Genomic DNA, 17,031 nt, shown 5'->3' on the forward strand with positions numbered 1-17,031 from the left:
TCGCCCCTGATTAGCCAATGGGAAGGGTAGTGGTCATACGCTAATTACCATGTTTCTCTTTTATTAGATAGGACTAGTGACCCGGTGCACGGATTTGTGCATATTGAAAGGAAATTAATTAGAAGATGGTCAATGGGGTGGGACTGGGCGAGATGGGCTGGACTTGCTCTGGAGCCAACCTCCCGTGGTCCCTCCCCAGTGTCGGTGGATTGAGCAGGGTCCCTCTGGCAGGTAGGTTCCCTTGGCCTGGCCTGCGGGGATCAGACCGAAACCAGGGGTCCTAGAGTGTGAGAGGGAACTCTGCAAAGTTGTACAGGGTGTGGAATGCAAATGAAAGTGTGCAGTAAACCAGATTCAGAGATGACAGTGCCTCAGCAACAACATAACCCACAGCTGAAGGTGGAATCGCATGGCCCCATGAGGAACTGGGCTCCTTCCTCTCTGGTTTCAGGGTGCATCACCCAAGAACCACCACTGCCAAGTCACTGCAGCTCGGCAGCTCCCGCATTTAGCGTCTGCCCCCCTGGTGTCAGTGCACATCATAGCAACCAGTTGGACGGGCAGAGGGACACTTAGCATATTAGCTAAATATATATAGTCTAGGGGCCCGGTGCATAAAAATTCATGCACAGATAGGGTCCCTAGGCCTGGCCAGCGATCAGGGCTGATCGGGGCTTTCCAGCTGCCGATTGGGGCCTCCTTTCCCCAGCTGCCAGCTGCCAGCCAGGGCCTTCCTTCTTTCCGCACAGCCCCCTGGTAGTCAGTGCACGTCATAGAGGGTGATTGAACTCTCGGTGGAACTCCCAAGGGGACACTTTGCATATTAGCCTTTTATATATATAGATGTTATTTATTACATAGTATTATGTTATATACAGTGGGGCCTTGACTTACGAGTGTCCCAACTAACGAGTTTTTCAAGATACCAGCCCTCTCTCGGCCCATTTTTTGTTTTGAGTTGCGAGCTAAAATTCGGGTTACGAGCCAGCTTCAGATACCCCACCGCTAGTTGGCGCAGCGAACGTCACAGTGAATGCCACAACATCAGCCCAACATCACGTGTCTCACTCATTCACTTTAAGATTTGACATACGAGTTACTTGAGTTACGAGCTCTGTCACGGAACGAATTAAACTCGTAAGTCAAGGCCCCACTGTATTATGTTTTAGATTTATTTGTATTATTACATAATAGTAACATACACTCAGTGGATAGAGCGTCGGCCTGCGGACTTAAGGGTCCCAGGGTTGATTCCAGTCAAGGGCATGTACCTTGATTGCGGGCACATCCCCAGTAGGGAGTGTGCAGGAGGCAGCTGATCGATGGTTCTTTCTTATTGATGTTTCTAACTCTCTATCCCTCTCCCTTCCTCTCTGTAAAAAATCAATAAAATATATTTTTTTAAAAAAGGCTAATATGCAAATTGTCCCCTTGACCGAGAGTTCGTCCGGGAGTTTGACCAGCGGGTGAGGCTGGCCTGCCAACCACCCGCAGCCCTTCCCCCTCCAGCCTGCCCAGCCCAATTGGCCTGATCGGGGTGAGCTGGCCGGACCCCACCCGTGCACGAATTCATTCACCGGGCCTCTAGTAGTAATATAACTAAGTGAACAAGAAAAAAATTAGGTTCCTACTACCTTGAAGATAAAAACCAATATCCTATACATGACCTACAAAGTTCTTTACAGCCTGTCTTTAAATAACTTTACCATTTCCCTATTTATACATTCCAAACTCTCAATCCACGCTTCATGTATGCCTCCAAGTCTTTTCCTTCTGCCTGGAATGCTCTTTCTCCACCTTCTTCACCCTGCAAACTCCTACCTAATCTTGAAACCCAGATCAAAACTCACCTCCTATGTGAAGCTTTTCCAGTGGCTCCTTCCCCTGGGATACTCAGCATCTTACCACTTCCACCTCAGTTCTCCTATGGAATATGTATCCATACTTCTATGTTAGTATTATCATTAATGTGTCTGTGTGCTTGGGGGAAGGATCCATCTCTTATTTTTTCCTTATTTTTTAAAATGGAAGTTCAAGAAATATTTCAATAAATGATGGAATGATGAATGAAATAAGTATATTAATTTGGGGAAAGTTATCCTGATCTTGCTGAATATGCATCAAGAAAACAGACTTATCTTTCCAAACTTGGACCACAACTGAAAGATGGCAGGATCATTCATGAGAATGAGAAGACGTAAGTAAGGATGTTATAGTGAATCATTTACCAGCTTGGAACCCTAGACCAGGGCAAGAGGGGACATAGGTCACCTTTCCTGACTGTTGAAGCCAACGAGAGTTATAAAACCACCTCCTCTCAGATCCATCACACTTCCATACCTGTTTTTCCTGTTCTTGGAAACTTGCTTGCTTCTTTCTACCCTGCTCTCTGTAGCAAGTGATTTTTAGGTGTGTTTTTTTGTTTTTGTTTTTCTTTAGCCAATCCTGGCTGGTGTTGCTCAGTTGGTTGGGTGTCATCCCATACACCAAAAGGTTGCAGGTTTGATTCCTGGTCAGGGCACATGCCTGGGTTTCAGGCTTAATCCCTAGTAGGGGGCATGCAGGAAGCAGCCAATCAATTGATGTTTCTCTCTCTCCCTCTCTCTTCCCATCTCTCTAAAAAAAGTCAATAAAAAATCTTTTTTTTTAAAAGCCAGTATATAATAATTGATTAAAGATGAGGAAAATTGTAATATTCTTGAGTTGTGATCATTTATTGGAGTCATATATTGAGAACATTGACCATTATTCACTCTTTTTCAAATGATTTTTATTGATTGATTTTAGAGAGAGAAAGAGAAAGAGAGAAAGTTGTTGTTCCACTTATTGATGCATTCATTGGTTGCTTCCTTTTTTTAAAATAATTTTTTTAAAGAGTGATTGCTTCTTGTATGTGCCCAGAGATCAAACCTGCAACCTTGGCGTAGCAGGACAACACTCTAGCCAACTAAACACCCAGCCAGGGCCTGCATTATTCGCTCTTGACTATTTGATAAGAAATGAGGAAATGGTTTTCTTCAGGATACCTTTGACTAAATGTTAATGTTCAAATGGCTATGAGCTGGCCCATCTTTTGGAATTTTTTAAAAAACTTTTCTTTGGAAATAAATATTGGCTCACAGGAAGTTGCAAAAATAGTTCAGAGATGTCCCATGTATCCTAACACAGTTTTCCCCAGTTTTAACATCTTACATAACTAGAATGGACTATCAAAACCAAAAAATTGACATTGGTATAATCCACAGAATCTATTTAGATTTTACCAGTTTTACATGCACTTGTATTTGTGGTGTGTGTGTGTGTGATCTCATCACAGGTGTAGATTCCTGTAACCACCACTACAATCAAGAGATTCTCAAACATTCCTTGTGCTCCCTCTTTATAAGTCACACCCATTCTCAGGTCTTCCCTACATCTCCCCTCTCCCATCCTTTGAAATGTTTTTAAATATATATATTTGATATTTCTCACTATCCTGAAAAAGAGGGGATGGGTTTCCCACTGATTCTTGTGCTGTTTTGAATGCTGCAAGTAGAAAGGGCCATAAGACTAGGACTTAGGGCAGTGATGGCAAACCTATGACATGCGTGTCAGAGGTGACACGTAAACTCATTTTTTTGGTTGATTTTTTCTTTGTTAAATGACATTTAAATATATAAAATAAATATCAAAAATATAAATCTTTGTTTTACTATGGTTGTAAATATCAAAAAAATTTCTATATGTGACATGGCACCAGAGTTAAGTTAGGGTTTTTCAAAATGCTGACACGCCGAGCTCATAAGGTTCGCCATCACTGACTTAGGGGAACCCTCTGTGCCCACCGGTGGGATAATCATTAATAGTAACACAAAGATGTTAAAAGTAACACAAAGCCTCCCCACGGAAATGAATTTTGTTCCTATACTTGGCTAGTTTCCAGTAAAATATACATTGGTTCTGTGTAGATAAACACTTGGCATGGTACTAAAACTGATAGGCACTCAACAAATATTTATCAGGCAAGTACACTGATCCAACAGGGAGCCATGTGTTCCATAACCGGTTCCTAGGAGAATATGAAACAATGCTCCATTTGTTCCTGAGGGCAGTTGTTTTCAAATTAGTAGAGCTTTTTGAAAATGGAAAAGTAAAATAGCTAGCAGGTCACCTATTAGGTTTTCCTGTTTCCATATCCCTAATTTACTTCTCCAAGCAGCAGACAAGACACAAAAATAGACTAAACTGCTGACTAAAGTTATTAACCTGGGACATCACTGCTGTAAACTGCTCTCCGTTCCTAAAACCCCAGAGATTCTCCACCAGGTCCTTCTGCTCAGCATTGCGCAGCCCACCTTTTAAGGGGGAGGAGTTGTGGGGAGGAAAGGTGCAGATTGTGTGATCAGTTAGGTAATAACAATAGTTACCAAGGGGTGAGTGCACTTACCTTGGTAGTGGGCAAAGTGTTAAGAACTTTCATTTAATCCATATAATAACCCTGTGAGGTGTGTGATTTTATTATCTCCACTAGAGGCCCGGTGCATAAAATTCATGCACGGGGAGGGGGGGTCCCCTCAGCCCAGCCTGCACCCTCTCCAATCCGGGACCCCTTGGGGGATGTCTGACTGCCAGTTTAGGCCTGATTCCCCTAAACCGGCAGTCAGACATCCCTCTCACAATCCTGGACCACTGGCTCCTAATTGCTCACCTGCCTGCCTGCCTGATCACCCCTCACTGCCTCTGCGTGCCAGCCTGATAGCCCCTAATTACCCCCGCATCAGCCTGGTGACCCCTAAGTGCCCCCGCCCGCCGGCCTGGTTGCCCTCACTAACCCCCCTGCTGGCCTGATCGCCCCACGCGGCTGCTTGTTCAGTCGTTTGGTCATCTCTCACTAACCCCCCTGTCAGCCTGGTTGTAGGCAGCCATCTTATGAGGGCATGAGGGTCAATTTGCATATTACCTCTTTATTATATAGGATTTTACAGTTGAGAACACTAAGACTTAGAGAACTTAAATAGTTCCCTTAAGGCCACACACTTAGTGACTGGAAGTGGTGGTATTTGCAACCAGGTCATTTGACCAGAGCCAGAAATCTTGGCATCCATTAGGTCTGAGGTGTGACACAGACCTATATATAAAATACTTTTTAATGCGCCCCCCCCCACCCGTAATTCTAATGTACTGATTCCTTGGGAAGCATTGCTAGAAACTACTTCCTGTAAGGAATCCCCTGCAAATTAAGGTGCTAAGAACTGATAAACTTAGATCAGAGATGCTCATACTTCATAAACACATACTTCAGATAGACAAAGCTAAGTGACTAGTGGTTTTTGCCTACTGTTTTGGATGAAAATATATTCTTAAATTGCTTGTGTCTTTATTTTTATGCTCATCAGACCACCAAAAGTCTAAGCATTACAAGCACTCCCCAGAAAGAGAATTAAATTACCTTGTAGCTATAAAGCACACGTTTAGTTACTTCCAAGACTGAGGTGGATGGATTCTGGCATAGTTCTCTAAAGTCTTTGCATTTGTTTTTCTTTAAAAGAAGGAGGAACAGAAGGAGGAGGAGGAGGAAGAGAAGAGGGAGGAGGAGAACTAATAACTAGATAGGAAATCTGGATAGAAGAAATAAAAATAAAGATATATAATACCATAAAAAAGTTTCTTTTATTCTGAAGCATATTTTGGCACATGTAGGTATACAATTGGACTTAATGAAATGTTCTTAATAAAATCTAAAGACTGTCCTATGAGAAATGAGTGTGTGAATTAACATAACAAGTAGTTTTGTATACACAGGCCAACCAAACACTAACTGGATGTGTTTCATTCACAAGAACACGAGAGGAAAATATTTCAAATCACTCTTGATTTCAACACACCAAGCCAAACAACTAATAAACCGCCCACAAAGAATGAAACTATTTTGAACTCGTCATTCTGCAAATATGTATTAAAATATTAAGATATGCATAAAATTGTGTAAGGTGGAAACATATCCGACCTTTTTTGAAAAGAGGAGGAGTCAAGTATCTTGAAGGGGGTGGGACCTGCCTGCAGTCCCTGGGAACTTCCTGCTGTCACCACACCTCTGGATTAGTTATCTGAGCTCTCTGAGCAAAGCCCTCAGTTGAAACTCTAAGGCTCTGGGAAGGAAATCATTCTTGTGACTGTGACACACTCTCTCCAGTCCCCATATGCTGAGATTATGCTTCTTCATCAGCTTGATGTGCTTGGTGAGAACAGGTAGGTCATTTATTGAATCATTTCCTTAATTATTTAAAAAATATTGCTAGTGTTAATGTCATGTTGCCTTTTATCATCCCACTTTCTTACTGGACTTTTTAAGTTTCATCCAATCACGTTTAAGAAAGAGGATAAGGATTAAATAAATTTTCTAATTTTGAAAATAAATTATACATAGTGTTCTCAGTAATAAAAGAAACTCTTATTCCTTTGGGTTGACTTGTTCTTCTAAGGTCCAAAAATTAAATATGTGGAAAAATCTAGAATAATGTTCTTTTCTTCATAGTTACATTTTTTCTGTGCCATTCCTACCTCTATGAAATAAGATTATTTCTTTTCTGGAAATTTAAAATCTTATTATATTAGAAGAGCTAATATATAAAGGGTAGATTTTATGGCTTTTATGCAGTAAGGGTTTATTTTAAATTGTTCTTACAGAAAAACATAATTTTATATATGTAAACCCCTTAAAATGGTGCTTGGCATATTGATAGCTTAAAAATTATTAATCATAATTAAGAAATAAAAATTAAAACAATAACAAAAATGAAGTGAAAAGCTTTCAACACCTCTCAGTCTTTTTAGGAATCCAGTTCTTTTTCACATAGGTTATGGTAATGTGGTACAATTTTGTTTTGAAGGAAAATATGTTATATATATGGACCCATAAAATGTTCATGCCATTTGAAGTAGCAAAACCATTGCTGGGAATTTATTCTAGAGAAATAACTTTTAAAAGAAAAAGAACTTATATAGAAGATGATTCTGTTATTTACTAAAACTTGAAACTAGATACAGGAGAAGTGTAGCTATATACAGGAATGGATCAACTACAGTACATATATATATATATTTTTAAAGTAGCCTTTAAAATAATTCTGAAATTTAGGAGTGCATTTATTCTTTTAAATTAGTGTTTCAGGTTTCTTCAGATGCATTTATTCTTTAAATTAGTGTTTCAGGTTTCTTCAGATATATTACTAGAAGTGAAATCACTGGGTCAAAAAATAAATATTTCTTTGTGCTTTTTTAAAAAATGTAATTCTTAAACTGATTTTAGATTTCTTACTTTGTGCTTTTTAAAAAATGTAATTCTTAAACTGATTTTAGAGAGAGGAAGGGAGAGAGAAAGCATCGATTTGTTGTTCCACTCTCATGCCTTTGTTGGTTGATTCCTGTATGTGCCCTGACCGAGATCGAATCCGCAACCGTGGCATATGGGGAACTCGCTCCAACCAACCAAGCAGACAGGCCAGGGCTTACTTTGTGCTTTTGATGTAATAGTAAGTTAAAATTTTACTAGTGATGATATTTTCACTGAAAAGTCAACATTTTAAAGTGTGTTTATCATTTATTTGTTTTAAAAGTGAACATCAGTTTAGGGGTAGCTTAAGGAGAGAGGGAGCTAACCATAACACGAAAACCTGATGGTGATTTGTGGTTACTTCTTCCGGTGAGTTCAGCGTCCTCCTGTGCCACTGCCATCTTGGACCTCCAGATTGAGGCACCTTTATATCTATACTCGGGAAGGAGGACCCTGGAGGAAGCAGAGGGTAGGCTCAACCTTGAGGAGGTCTCACCCAGTGAGGCCCAAGGGAAGAAGGAAATATCTCTATTTACAAAGCAGGAACTTAATTTTTGTGTGACCTGCCTTTTTACTTACTGTTATCTCATTAGTAAAGTCTTGTTTTAAATTGATTCTAGAAGACTCACTGCTGCATGATAGACTCTAAGCAGAGACACACCACAATAGACTTCTGTAGCTAGAAGGGAAAAAAACCCCACGATAATTATGGCTGTAAGCTAGATCTAGACTTCTCAGTATCTGCAAAACCATGAACTTGGAACTTTCGTGGGGGAGGGTTTTGAATAACGTGCATCTGAAAGCAGAAATTATTAATCGCTCTCTGCTTTTGCCTTGTTTTCCTTGCTGTCCAACAATTAGCAAGTGTTAGGATGTGATTCAGAAATCGCAAGGATACAAGTCACTCATTTTCGGAGATTTTTGTTTTGTTGTTCTAACCTCTGTGATATCATGATGGAAATGTTTGCCGTAATCTTACCGGTGTACAAGGCAAACTCTAGTGCATACCAGAATCACCTAGGAAATTTGTTAAAAATGTGGAGACTCTGCCCTAGCCGGTTTGGTTCAGTGGATAGAGTTTCGACCCGCAGACCAAAGGGTCCCAGGTTCGATTGGTTGCAGGCTCCTCCCCAGCCGGGGCCCTGGTCAGGGCTCGTGCAGGAGGCAACCAACCTCTGTGTTTCTCTTACATTGATATTTCTCTCTGTCTTTCCCTCTCTTTTCCACTCTCTCTAAAAATCAATGGAAACATATCCTTGGGTAAGGGTTAAAAAAAACAACACACACACACACAACGTGAAAACTCTGTCCCCAGAGATCCAGACTCAGGGGTCTGGTGTGAGATCCTGGAATATGCATTTTTTAATAAACCCTCAAGGAACACAGACTGATAAGTATTGTTTTAAATTAAGGCTGTTGTCATAAGTATTTTTAAAAGTTATACTATTATCAATATTTTGGCCTATGGTAAGTTGTGTAAAACTAGGTAGATATTTTCCTAGAGAAAATAGCTTACTGCCAAACACAGAGATTTTCCTAGGATGTTGGAAGGCCTCTCCAAATGATTTATAATTGTGTGTGTGTGACTCATCCTCTTCTAACGCAAAGACAAAGGTGAGTGAGGAAGTGGGGTGTGAATGCACATACCTTGCTCATGATTAAGAGATGAGAGCGAAGAAACCTGGCATCTGATTTGTTTTCTAAGCTGTATCCTAAAGAAATATAAGCCTGGGGTTAAAAGCAGAGATCTCTTTCAGCCAAGAGGGCATTTTGCCCATATGCCTCTTGTTTGTCTCTTCCTTGGGTGGAGGGGAACAGAAGGAGAAGCAAGAGATATTCTCAGCTTGACTATCTGGCTCAGCACAGGTTTTTAACCCATTGTATGCCATAAGCGTCTGTAGACGCAAGCAGCGGGCCTAAGTGGCAGCCCTGACCAACTTTAAAATCATTTTTCGTGAGAACTTTCGGCTGAAAATATTCAAGAATGCCCGAATTATGAGTAATATATTTATTTTTATAATATTCATTGCAAAGTGATTTTTTAAATTAAATTCAAAATATCGTGGCGTGTGGGGATGTTTTCCATTTTGGACGCGTGGCAGTTAACTGGTTAATGCCAAATTCAGGTGGCCCTCTGTATAAAATATACACTGAGTTGCTTTTTCATATTTAAAAAATTAAGTCAAATTTTATGGCAGAGACATGTCACCTCCCCCTTCTAATTTCTCTTCAAAAAAAAAAGAGTTCAACTCATTTTTTAATTTTTCCAAGGCAAGCTTTCTTGCCTAAAGAGATTTTTATTTCTGGGACTTTTGGAAATTCTTTCAGGCAAGCATAAGAGTGTGGTCAGTCTGGGTTCCTGGAAACATCCTGGCTCCATCAAGTAACATGTGGCGAGATGTGTCCCAGATCCTGACTAGCATTCACTGCCCGGCATGCAGAATACTAGGCAAAGCATCTCTTAACCTTGGTGTGAATCTCAGTAAATAATTTCAGGCAGCTTTGAGCCGGTATACCTGACCTTGGTCTCAGTTCTAAAGAAGTTATTAACACACATCTGCGTCATGCTTGGGGGTGGGGGAAATGAGAGCTAGCTTGAGCACGCCTTGGAACCCAAAACTTGAAATAAAAGAAGTGTGAGTCAGGGCCATGCCTGCTTTACTTCCTGTCTGGATACCAGGCATCAAGGTTAAATTAGGTGGAATTTCACAGCTGTCATCTGGGTTTAGGTGTTACTGGAGTAAATGTTACCAGCGGTAGGTCTGAGAGACATTGATACTTTCAGTTTTAATAGCCTGACTCAGCCATATTGAGCAGTATAATATGAACCTACCTTTGCTTATTGACTCTCACAGAACATCAGAACTTCCTTCTCCCGCACACTCACAGTTACTACTTCATTGTGGGTTATTTCTGTCCATGACTCCGTCATCTTTTTGGATGTGAAGGAGGTGTTTCCTCTTTCTGTAGAGGTTTTCCCCCCAATGAGAAATGTGGGGGATGTTATCAGTTTCTGCAAAAGCAGGTGGGAACTAAACAGCCAGAACTGAGTGTGACACAGAGGCAGCATGGGCAGCGTTGCTTAGTCGTGGGGCAGTGTGTCTTATGAAGGCACAGCAAAGGACCCTTTGGAAGGTTCATCCAGGATTGTCAATGCTCAGTGTTACCCCAGGGACTATCCAACGGAGACTCGTGAAATAAGTCAGTCTAGGGATACAGATGTCTCTTTTCTGGGCTGTCTTCCAGAGAAATACAGCTGGTGGTTGAAAGCAGCAATGTCCTCCCAATCAAGAGGGCATTTTGTCTATCCAACCCAATTTTCTCTGGCAAAGAGAGAACAAAATAATGGTTATATTTAGTTCCTAAGCCTGAGAATAAGAGTAGTAGTTTATTTTGCACATTATTAGGTTCAAATCCTCCCCCTGCCAACACAGTGACCATGGTGGGGGCTTTATTTAACCTTCAGTGATACAGATGAAGGTCCATCAACCTCACCCTCTGAGAGGAAAGAAAACTGGAAAGCGGAAAGCCTGTTTTGATTTGGACAGAAAAAGTGAAACTTCTGCCCAGTCACTTTTAAAAGACTTTTCATCGTTTCATCCTTGACCTTCCACAAAAGTATGAAATTATAAGAACCATTTTTTTTGGTTTTAGTTTTATTGAGCTATAATTCACATGCCATGCAGTTCACCCATTTAAAGTGTTTAATTTGCTCTGGTCAGTGTGGCTTAGTTGGTTGGGCATCATCTCATGCACTAAAGGGTTGCTGATTTGATTCCTGGTTAGGACACATGCCCGGGTTTCAGGCTTGACCCCCAGTGGGGGGCATGCAGGAGGCAGTCGATCAATTAATGATTGACCGATATGTCTCTCCCTTCCTTTCTCTCTCAAAATCTATATTAAAATCTTTAAAAAAGGTAATGTGTACAATTCACTGTTTGTTTGTTTTCTGGTATATTCCCAGATATGTGCAACTATCACCAGTCACTTTTAGAAATCAAAAACTTTATTATTATTTATTGCTTTTAATGAGAGACAGGAAGTGGGAGAGAGAAAGAGAGAAACATCTATTTGCTGTTCCACTTATTTTTTTTATAAATATATTTTATTGATTTTTTTTACAGAGAGGAAGGGAGAGAGATAGAGAGTTAGAAACATTGATGAGAGAGAAACATCAATCAGCTGCCTCTTGCACACCCGCTACTGGGGATGTGCCCGCAACCAAGGTACATACATGCCCTTGACCAGAATCGAACCTGGGACCCTTCAGTCCGCAGACCGACGCTCTATCCACTGAGCCAAACTGCTTAGGGCTGTTCCACTTATTTATGCATTAATTGGTTGATATTTGCAGGTGCCTTGACCCAGAATCAAACCTGAAACCTTAGGGCAGCGGTTCTCAACCTGTGGGTCGCGACCCCTTTGGGGGTCGAATGACCCTTTCACAGGGGTCTCCTAAGACCATCGGAAAACACATATATAATTACATATTGTTTTTGTGATTAATCACTATGCTTTAATTATGTTCAACTTGCAACAATGAAAATACATCTTGCATATCAGATATTTACATTATGATTCATAACAGTAGCAAAATTACAATTATGAAGTAGCAACGAAAATAATTTTATGATTGGGGGTCACCACAACATGAGGAACTGTATTAAAGGGTCGAGGCATTAGGAAGGTTGAGAACCACTGCCTTAGGGTATCAGAAAGACGCTCTACCAACTGAGCTACCCGGTCAGAGCCTAACATTTTTATAACCTCAGAAAGCAACCCAGTACCCTTTAGCTACTGCACCCAATCTCTCTACCTTTCCTCATACCGCAACCACTAGTTTGCTTCTTGTCTCTATAGATTAAACTATTCTAAACATTTCTTATGAATGGAATCACATATGTGGATTTGTGTGTGTATGTGTGACTGGCTTCTTTCACTTATCAAAATGTTTCCAAGATTTATCTTTATTGTAGCATATGGAAACATGTTTGTTAACTGAAGAGTATTTAATTAGCAAAAAAAATTTCTGTTTGAAATAAAGGTGGCAAAGTATCTCTCTGGTCAACATTCTAATTACAAGACAAAGTATGGTTATTTTCAGTTTGTTTTTTTTAAAAACTGAAATTAAAATAAATTTTTATTTCTTTCTATATATTTTTTTTTTCAGATTTGGGCTGTTTTTGGTTATAAGACTGCCCTGGTAATTTGTTTTCCCGAATAGATGCCTCTTGTCTTTTCAAATCAGCTAGCTTGCAGATCTTAGAATTTTGTGTCCAAAAGGAATGCTAGAGACCAGCTTACCCTCTAAGGAATGACTTTAACATGAGAAAACTGATGCTCTAACTAGTTTGTTTTACCTTGTTAATGACAGAGCCAGAACCAAATCAAGTTCTATGGCCAGAATAAAGCACTGCCACCTGTATACTGGTCAATAAAATTTCCCTTTTTCCAAAATCTCTCCAAAATGATGGAAGGAAAGGAATTAGTGCTTTGTATCAAATCTCATGCTAAGCGATTTTACTTGTATTATTTTATTTAGTTTTCATAACAACCCTATGAGAGCAATACTATTAGCCCAACTTATCATTAACATCACCAACAATGACTAATTTTCTAGCATTTACTATGTGCCAGGTAATGCTTTAGATACTTCATAGACATTATCTCTAATTCTCACAACAGTCCTGACAGGAGGGCTGGGGTTAGGGCAGTGGTTCTCAAGCTTGGCTGCACATTAGAATCCCAGGTGATTCTAATGTGCAGCCAAGCTTGAGAACCACTGGGTTAGGGTGAGTCAAGTGAGACCCTCACAAGGTACAAGGAAGGACCACCAAGATAAATTATATTTATGGTTTTTAGTGCAATAAAAATGACATTTTATTTTTCATGATATTTAAAACAATATTTAAATTATGCTTTAATATCATTTTATATTTCAATATAAATGATCATATGCATACCATTAATAAGGCGTATTAAAATGCATTATTCTAACAGCACATAAGTTATATGCATGAATAATATTCTAACACAATGTTTTTAAAATATGAAAATCAATGCAAATAAGTCCACGGTGAACAAAATATCAACATTTTAAATAAAGATAGACTAGCCTTGGCCAGTGTGGCTCAGTTGGTTGGAGCATCATCCACCATAAGGTCCTGGACAGGGCACATATCTAGACTGCAGGTTTGGTCCCAGTTAGGGACTGTTCCTCTCTCTAAAATCAATAAACATATCTTTGGGTAAGGATTAAGAAGAAAAAGAGTATTCATTAAAGATAGACTTTTGTTTGGTTTACCACTCTGTGTTATTGACAATAAGAACAGGCATCTTTTTCTTTTTTTAATCTTGTATTCAGTCTTTTAAGAAAAGCCATTTCTGCCCTAACCGGTTTGGCTCAGTGGATAGAGCATCGGCCTACGGACTCGGGGGTCCCAGGTTCGATTCCGGTTGGGGGCATGTACCTTGGTTGCGGGCACATCCCCAGTGGGGAGTGTGCAGGAGGCAGCTGGTTGATGTTTCTCTCTCATCGATGTTTCTAACTCTCTATTCCTCTCCCTTCCTCTCTGTAAAAAAATCAATAAAATATATTTAAAAAAAGAAAAAAGAAAAGCCATTTCTGATCAAGCAGCTTCTTGGGCCCATGCCGCTTTCATTTCCTTGATGGATGGTTTATGGAGGTTGAGAGTAGTGTGTGAACAGATTGAATAGTGGGGAGGATTATATCTGAGTCATGTTTGTTTGCTTGTTTGTTTTTTATTGTAGAGCTTTTATGAACTTTTCACACTTGGTTGAAAACACTACCCATGTAGTGTTTTTCTTTTACTTCAGATTCCATTTGCCTCTGGAAGCACCGCCTAACAGTGGTTGGCAAACCACCGCGGCTTGCGAGCCACATGCGGCTCTTTGGCCCCTTGAGTGTGGTTCTTCCACAAAATACCACTTGCAGGTGCACCTACAGTATGATTGAAACTTCGTGGCCCATGTGCAAAAGTCGGTTTTGGGCCTGGGCAAGTCTATTTTGAAGAAGTGGCATTAGAAGAAGTGGGGGGTGCCGGTCCATCAGGCAACGGGAGACGCAGCACAGGCGGGCCGTGGGATACTCAGCACCAGTGGTGGGGGGGGGGGGTTTTACATTGTTTTGAGGTACGTTCGCTGAGGTCAACCCCTTCCACCTCTCCCATCCACAATCCTCTATCTGAAACAAGTATACAAGACGAGTGTGGATGGGAGAGTTGGAAGGGGGCGACTCAGCGAACATACCTCAATCAGATTGAGGACGTTTTTTAGCAAAGGCCAGTTTAGGAGTACCCTAATTAAGTTAATAACAATGTACCTACCTATATAGTTTAAGTTTAAAAAATTTGGCCCTCAAAAGAAATTTCAATCGTTGTACTGTTGATATTTGGCTCTGTTGACTAATAAGTTTGCCAACCACTGGCCTAACAGATTGCCATTATTATAATAACTTATAGTGGGAAACTGAAGCCCAGAGAGGTCAGGTCATTTAAACACCAGAGGTCACATAGCTAGTAGGCCATGCATGGAGTTGGACTTCAAAATCCATGCTCTTTCTAAAATCATGTTGTATTTTTGTTTAAGACATTAGACCATTTTTCTCTAAACAGGCAGATAGTAAATGTTTTCAGCTTTTTGTCCATTGGTTCCTCAACTCTGCCTTATAGTAGGGAAGTAGCCATAGATTATACATATATGGGCATGTCTGGATTTGGCCCAGGGGTGTCCATGCATTTGATTATAACAAAGTATTTCAGGCACAAATATGTTATCTTTGAAGATGTTATGGCCAGATATCCCTAATATCCTATTGGATATGCTTCTTTTAATATAACAGAAGGGAAGGCAATAAATGATAATCAGTTCTACATAGGAGTCTGAATTCCTCATTGGATGAGAGACATCACCCATCTCATTGTAGTTTTCCACTTGTCAACAGGCAATGGCATTTCAGGAATTGAATTTCAAAATAGTCTGCAAAGGAAAGGCAAAGTTTCATCTGTTTTGCATAAACTCTAATAGAAGAGATTAAGGTGTAGAAACCAGTTTAACATGTTCTGTGGTTACTCTGGCTCTTAATGCTACTCCTGAACAAACTTGACTTTGTAACAATATAAAAAAAAAGTAACCAAAAAGAGGTTTGCTTTCTGAAGGCATACAAATAATTTATCATTTTAGTAATACCAACATAAAGTAGAACTTAAAAACTGTGTTTATGCGGGGGAAGCAATTTAACAAATTTGCTATTTGCAAGTATCTAGTGCAGCCGTGGGCAAACTACGGCCCGCAGGCCGGATCCGGCCCATTTGAAATGAATAAAACGAAAAGAAAAAAAAAGACTGTACCCTTTTATGTAATGATGTTTACTTTGAATGTATATTAGTTCACACAAACACTCCATCCATGCTTTTGTTCCGGCCCTCCGGTCCAGTTTAAGAACCCATTGTGGCCCTCGAGTCAAAAAGTTTGCCCACCCCTGATCTAGTGCTTGTATGCTCTCCAAATTGCATGAGAATTTGGGATCCAACAAGACAAGTTCCTATGGGAGGTACTGGTAATACTGGGGAAAAAAAAGCATAGTAACTGCCCTCTAGGAGCTTAAACTAATTTATAATATTGTTATTGGTAGAAGTGGGGCTCATAGGGTACCACTGGAATAAGCATTTTCAGAGAGCCCCATGGAAGGATGAGATATGGTAGAAAGCTTTACTTTCATAGAATTACATTCCTGGGTTTCTAAAGTCTCATTTCCGTTAATCTAGTCATAGAAGTGTAGCTGAGGTTTCAGTAAAGCTGGAAGCAAAGCCAGTGTCCAGAGTTTCCGTTCCATATTGGAGCTGGGTCCAGTTCAGTATCAGGCTAGTGACAGCCCATTAGACCACTTCCTGTGGGATCTGCTTGGCCTTGGGCCTCACGGGAGAATGCAGGAGAGTGAGCCCCAAGCAACAAGAGTCCCAAGGATTCCCAAAGCACAAAACATTGAATTCCTTTGTTTAATACGCCAAATTTCTGCACACTCGCAGTGGCCACCCACACCCATTCTGGCCAGTTACCTTTGTTCTTGGGTGTGATCGACAACAAGCACCTGTGCAAGTTTCCCCAACTTTACCAGGCGTGCATCTATCTTCTCTTTGTCTAATCCCCTCTCCCATTGTTTTGCAGAGAGCATGCCTATACTGTCTGGCCTTTCCTTTGCTCCTTTCCTATTATTAATAACTAGTTAAGTACAGTGGTATCAATTCCCCCTTTAGAGAACTTAAGCCTTGCAATATTACAAGGGTAAATGGCTGAAGGTCTTTATTTTTTTGTAACTGTTTTAGGCCGTCAAAGGTTATAGACCTGTCTATTCCAGGGCTTAGAGATGCTCCCCTATCTGGTAGAGGAAGAGGGAGCAAAAGGGAAAGGAGTATTTGTGAAGGTAAGGGATTTTGCAAAGTCTAAGTTTGATGTCTCTGGGAAGTGGAATAGGCCATGTTTAGAGGATGATGCATTGGACAAGCTGGCATCCTTGTTGTATTCTAGAAATGACTAACTTGGCAAGAAGGTTAAAAGGCGTAATTCAAAGGTGAGGAGATTTATAGCAACTAAAGGACTGGTGAGAGGTCAAAACCTATGTGGTAGAGGGAAGAATTAATTTTACAGTGTTTTAGATTAGGATGGAAGAGTGGCTTCTCTCAGGTATCACATTTGTCTGT

The 17,031-nt window shown here is 40.3% G+C and overlaps 1 protein-coding gene across 2 annotated transcripts in view; it reads left to right on the forward strand.

The window, feature by feature from the left end:
- Nucleotides 1–6,088: 6,088 nt before the first annotated feature.
- LIPH (lipase H) overlaps nucleotides 6,089–17,031 on the forward strand; it is a 42,728-nt gene continuing 31,785 nt past the window's right edge. The window contains exon 1 of one of the 2 annotated variants that reach the window (XM_006773332.2): nucleotides 6,089–6,228. In XM_006773332.2, the coding sequence (XP_006773395.1) occupies nucleotides 6,180–6,228 (49 nt within the window). In that variant the 5' untranslated portion in view covers nucleotides 6,089–6,179. The remainder of the gene's footprint in view (nucleotides 6,229–17,031) is intronic. The other variant, XM_015570221.1, reaches the window with a different exon arrangement.

The sequence above is a fragment of the Myotis davidii genome, unplaced genomic scaffold, assembly GCF_000327345.1.
Source record: "Myotis davidii unplaced genomic scaffold, ASM32734v1 scaffold626, whole genome shotgun sequence".
NCBI lineage: Eukaryota > Metazoa > Chordata > Mammalia > Chiroptera > Vespertilionidae > Myotis > Myotis davidii.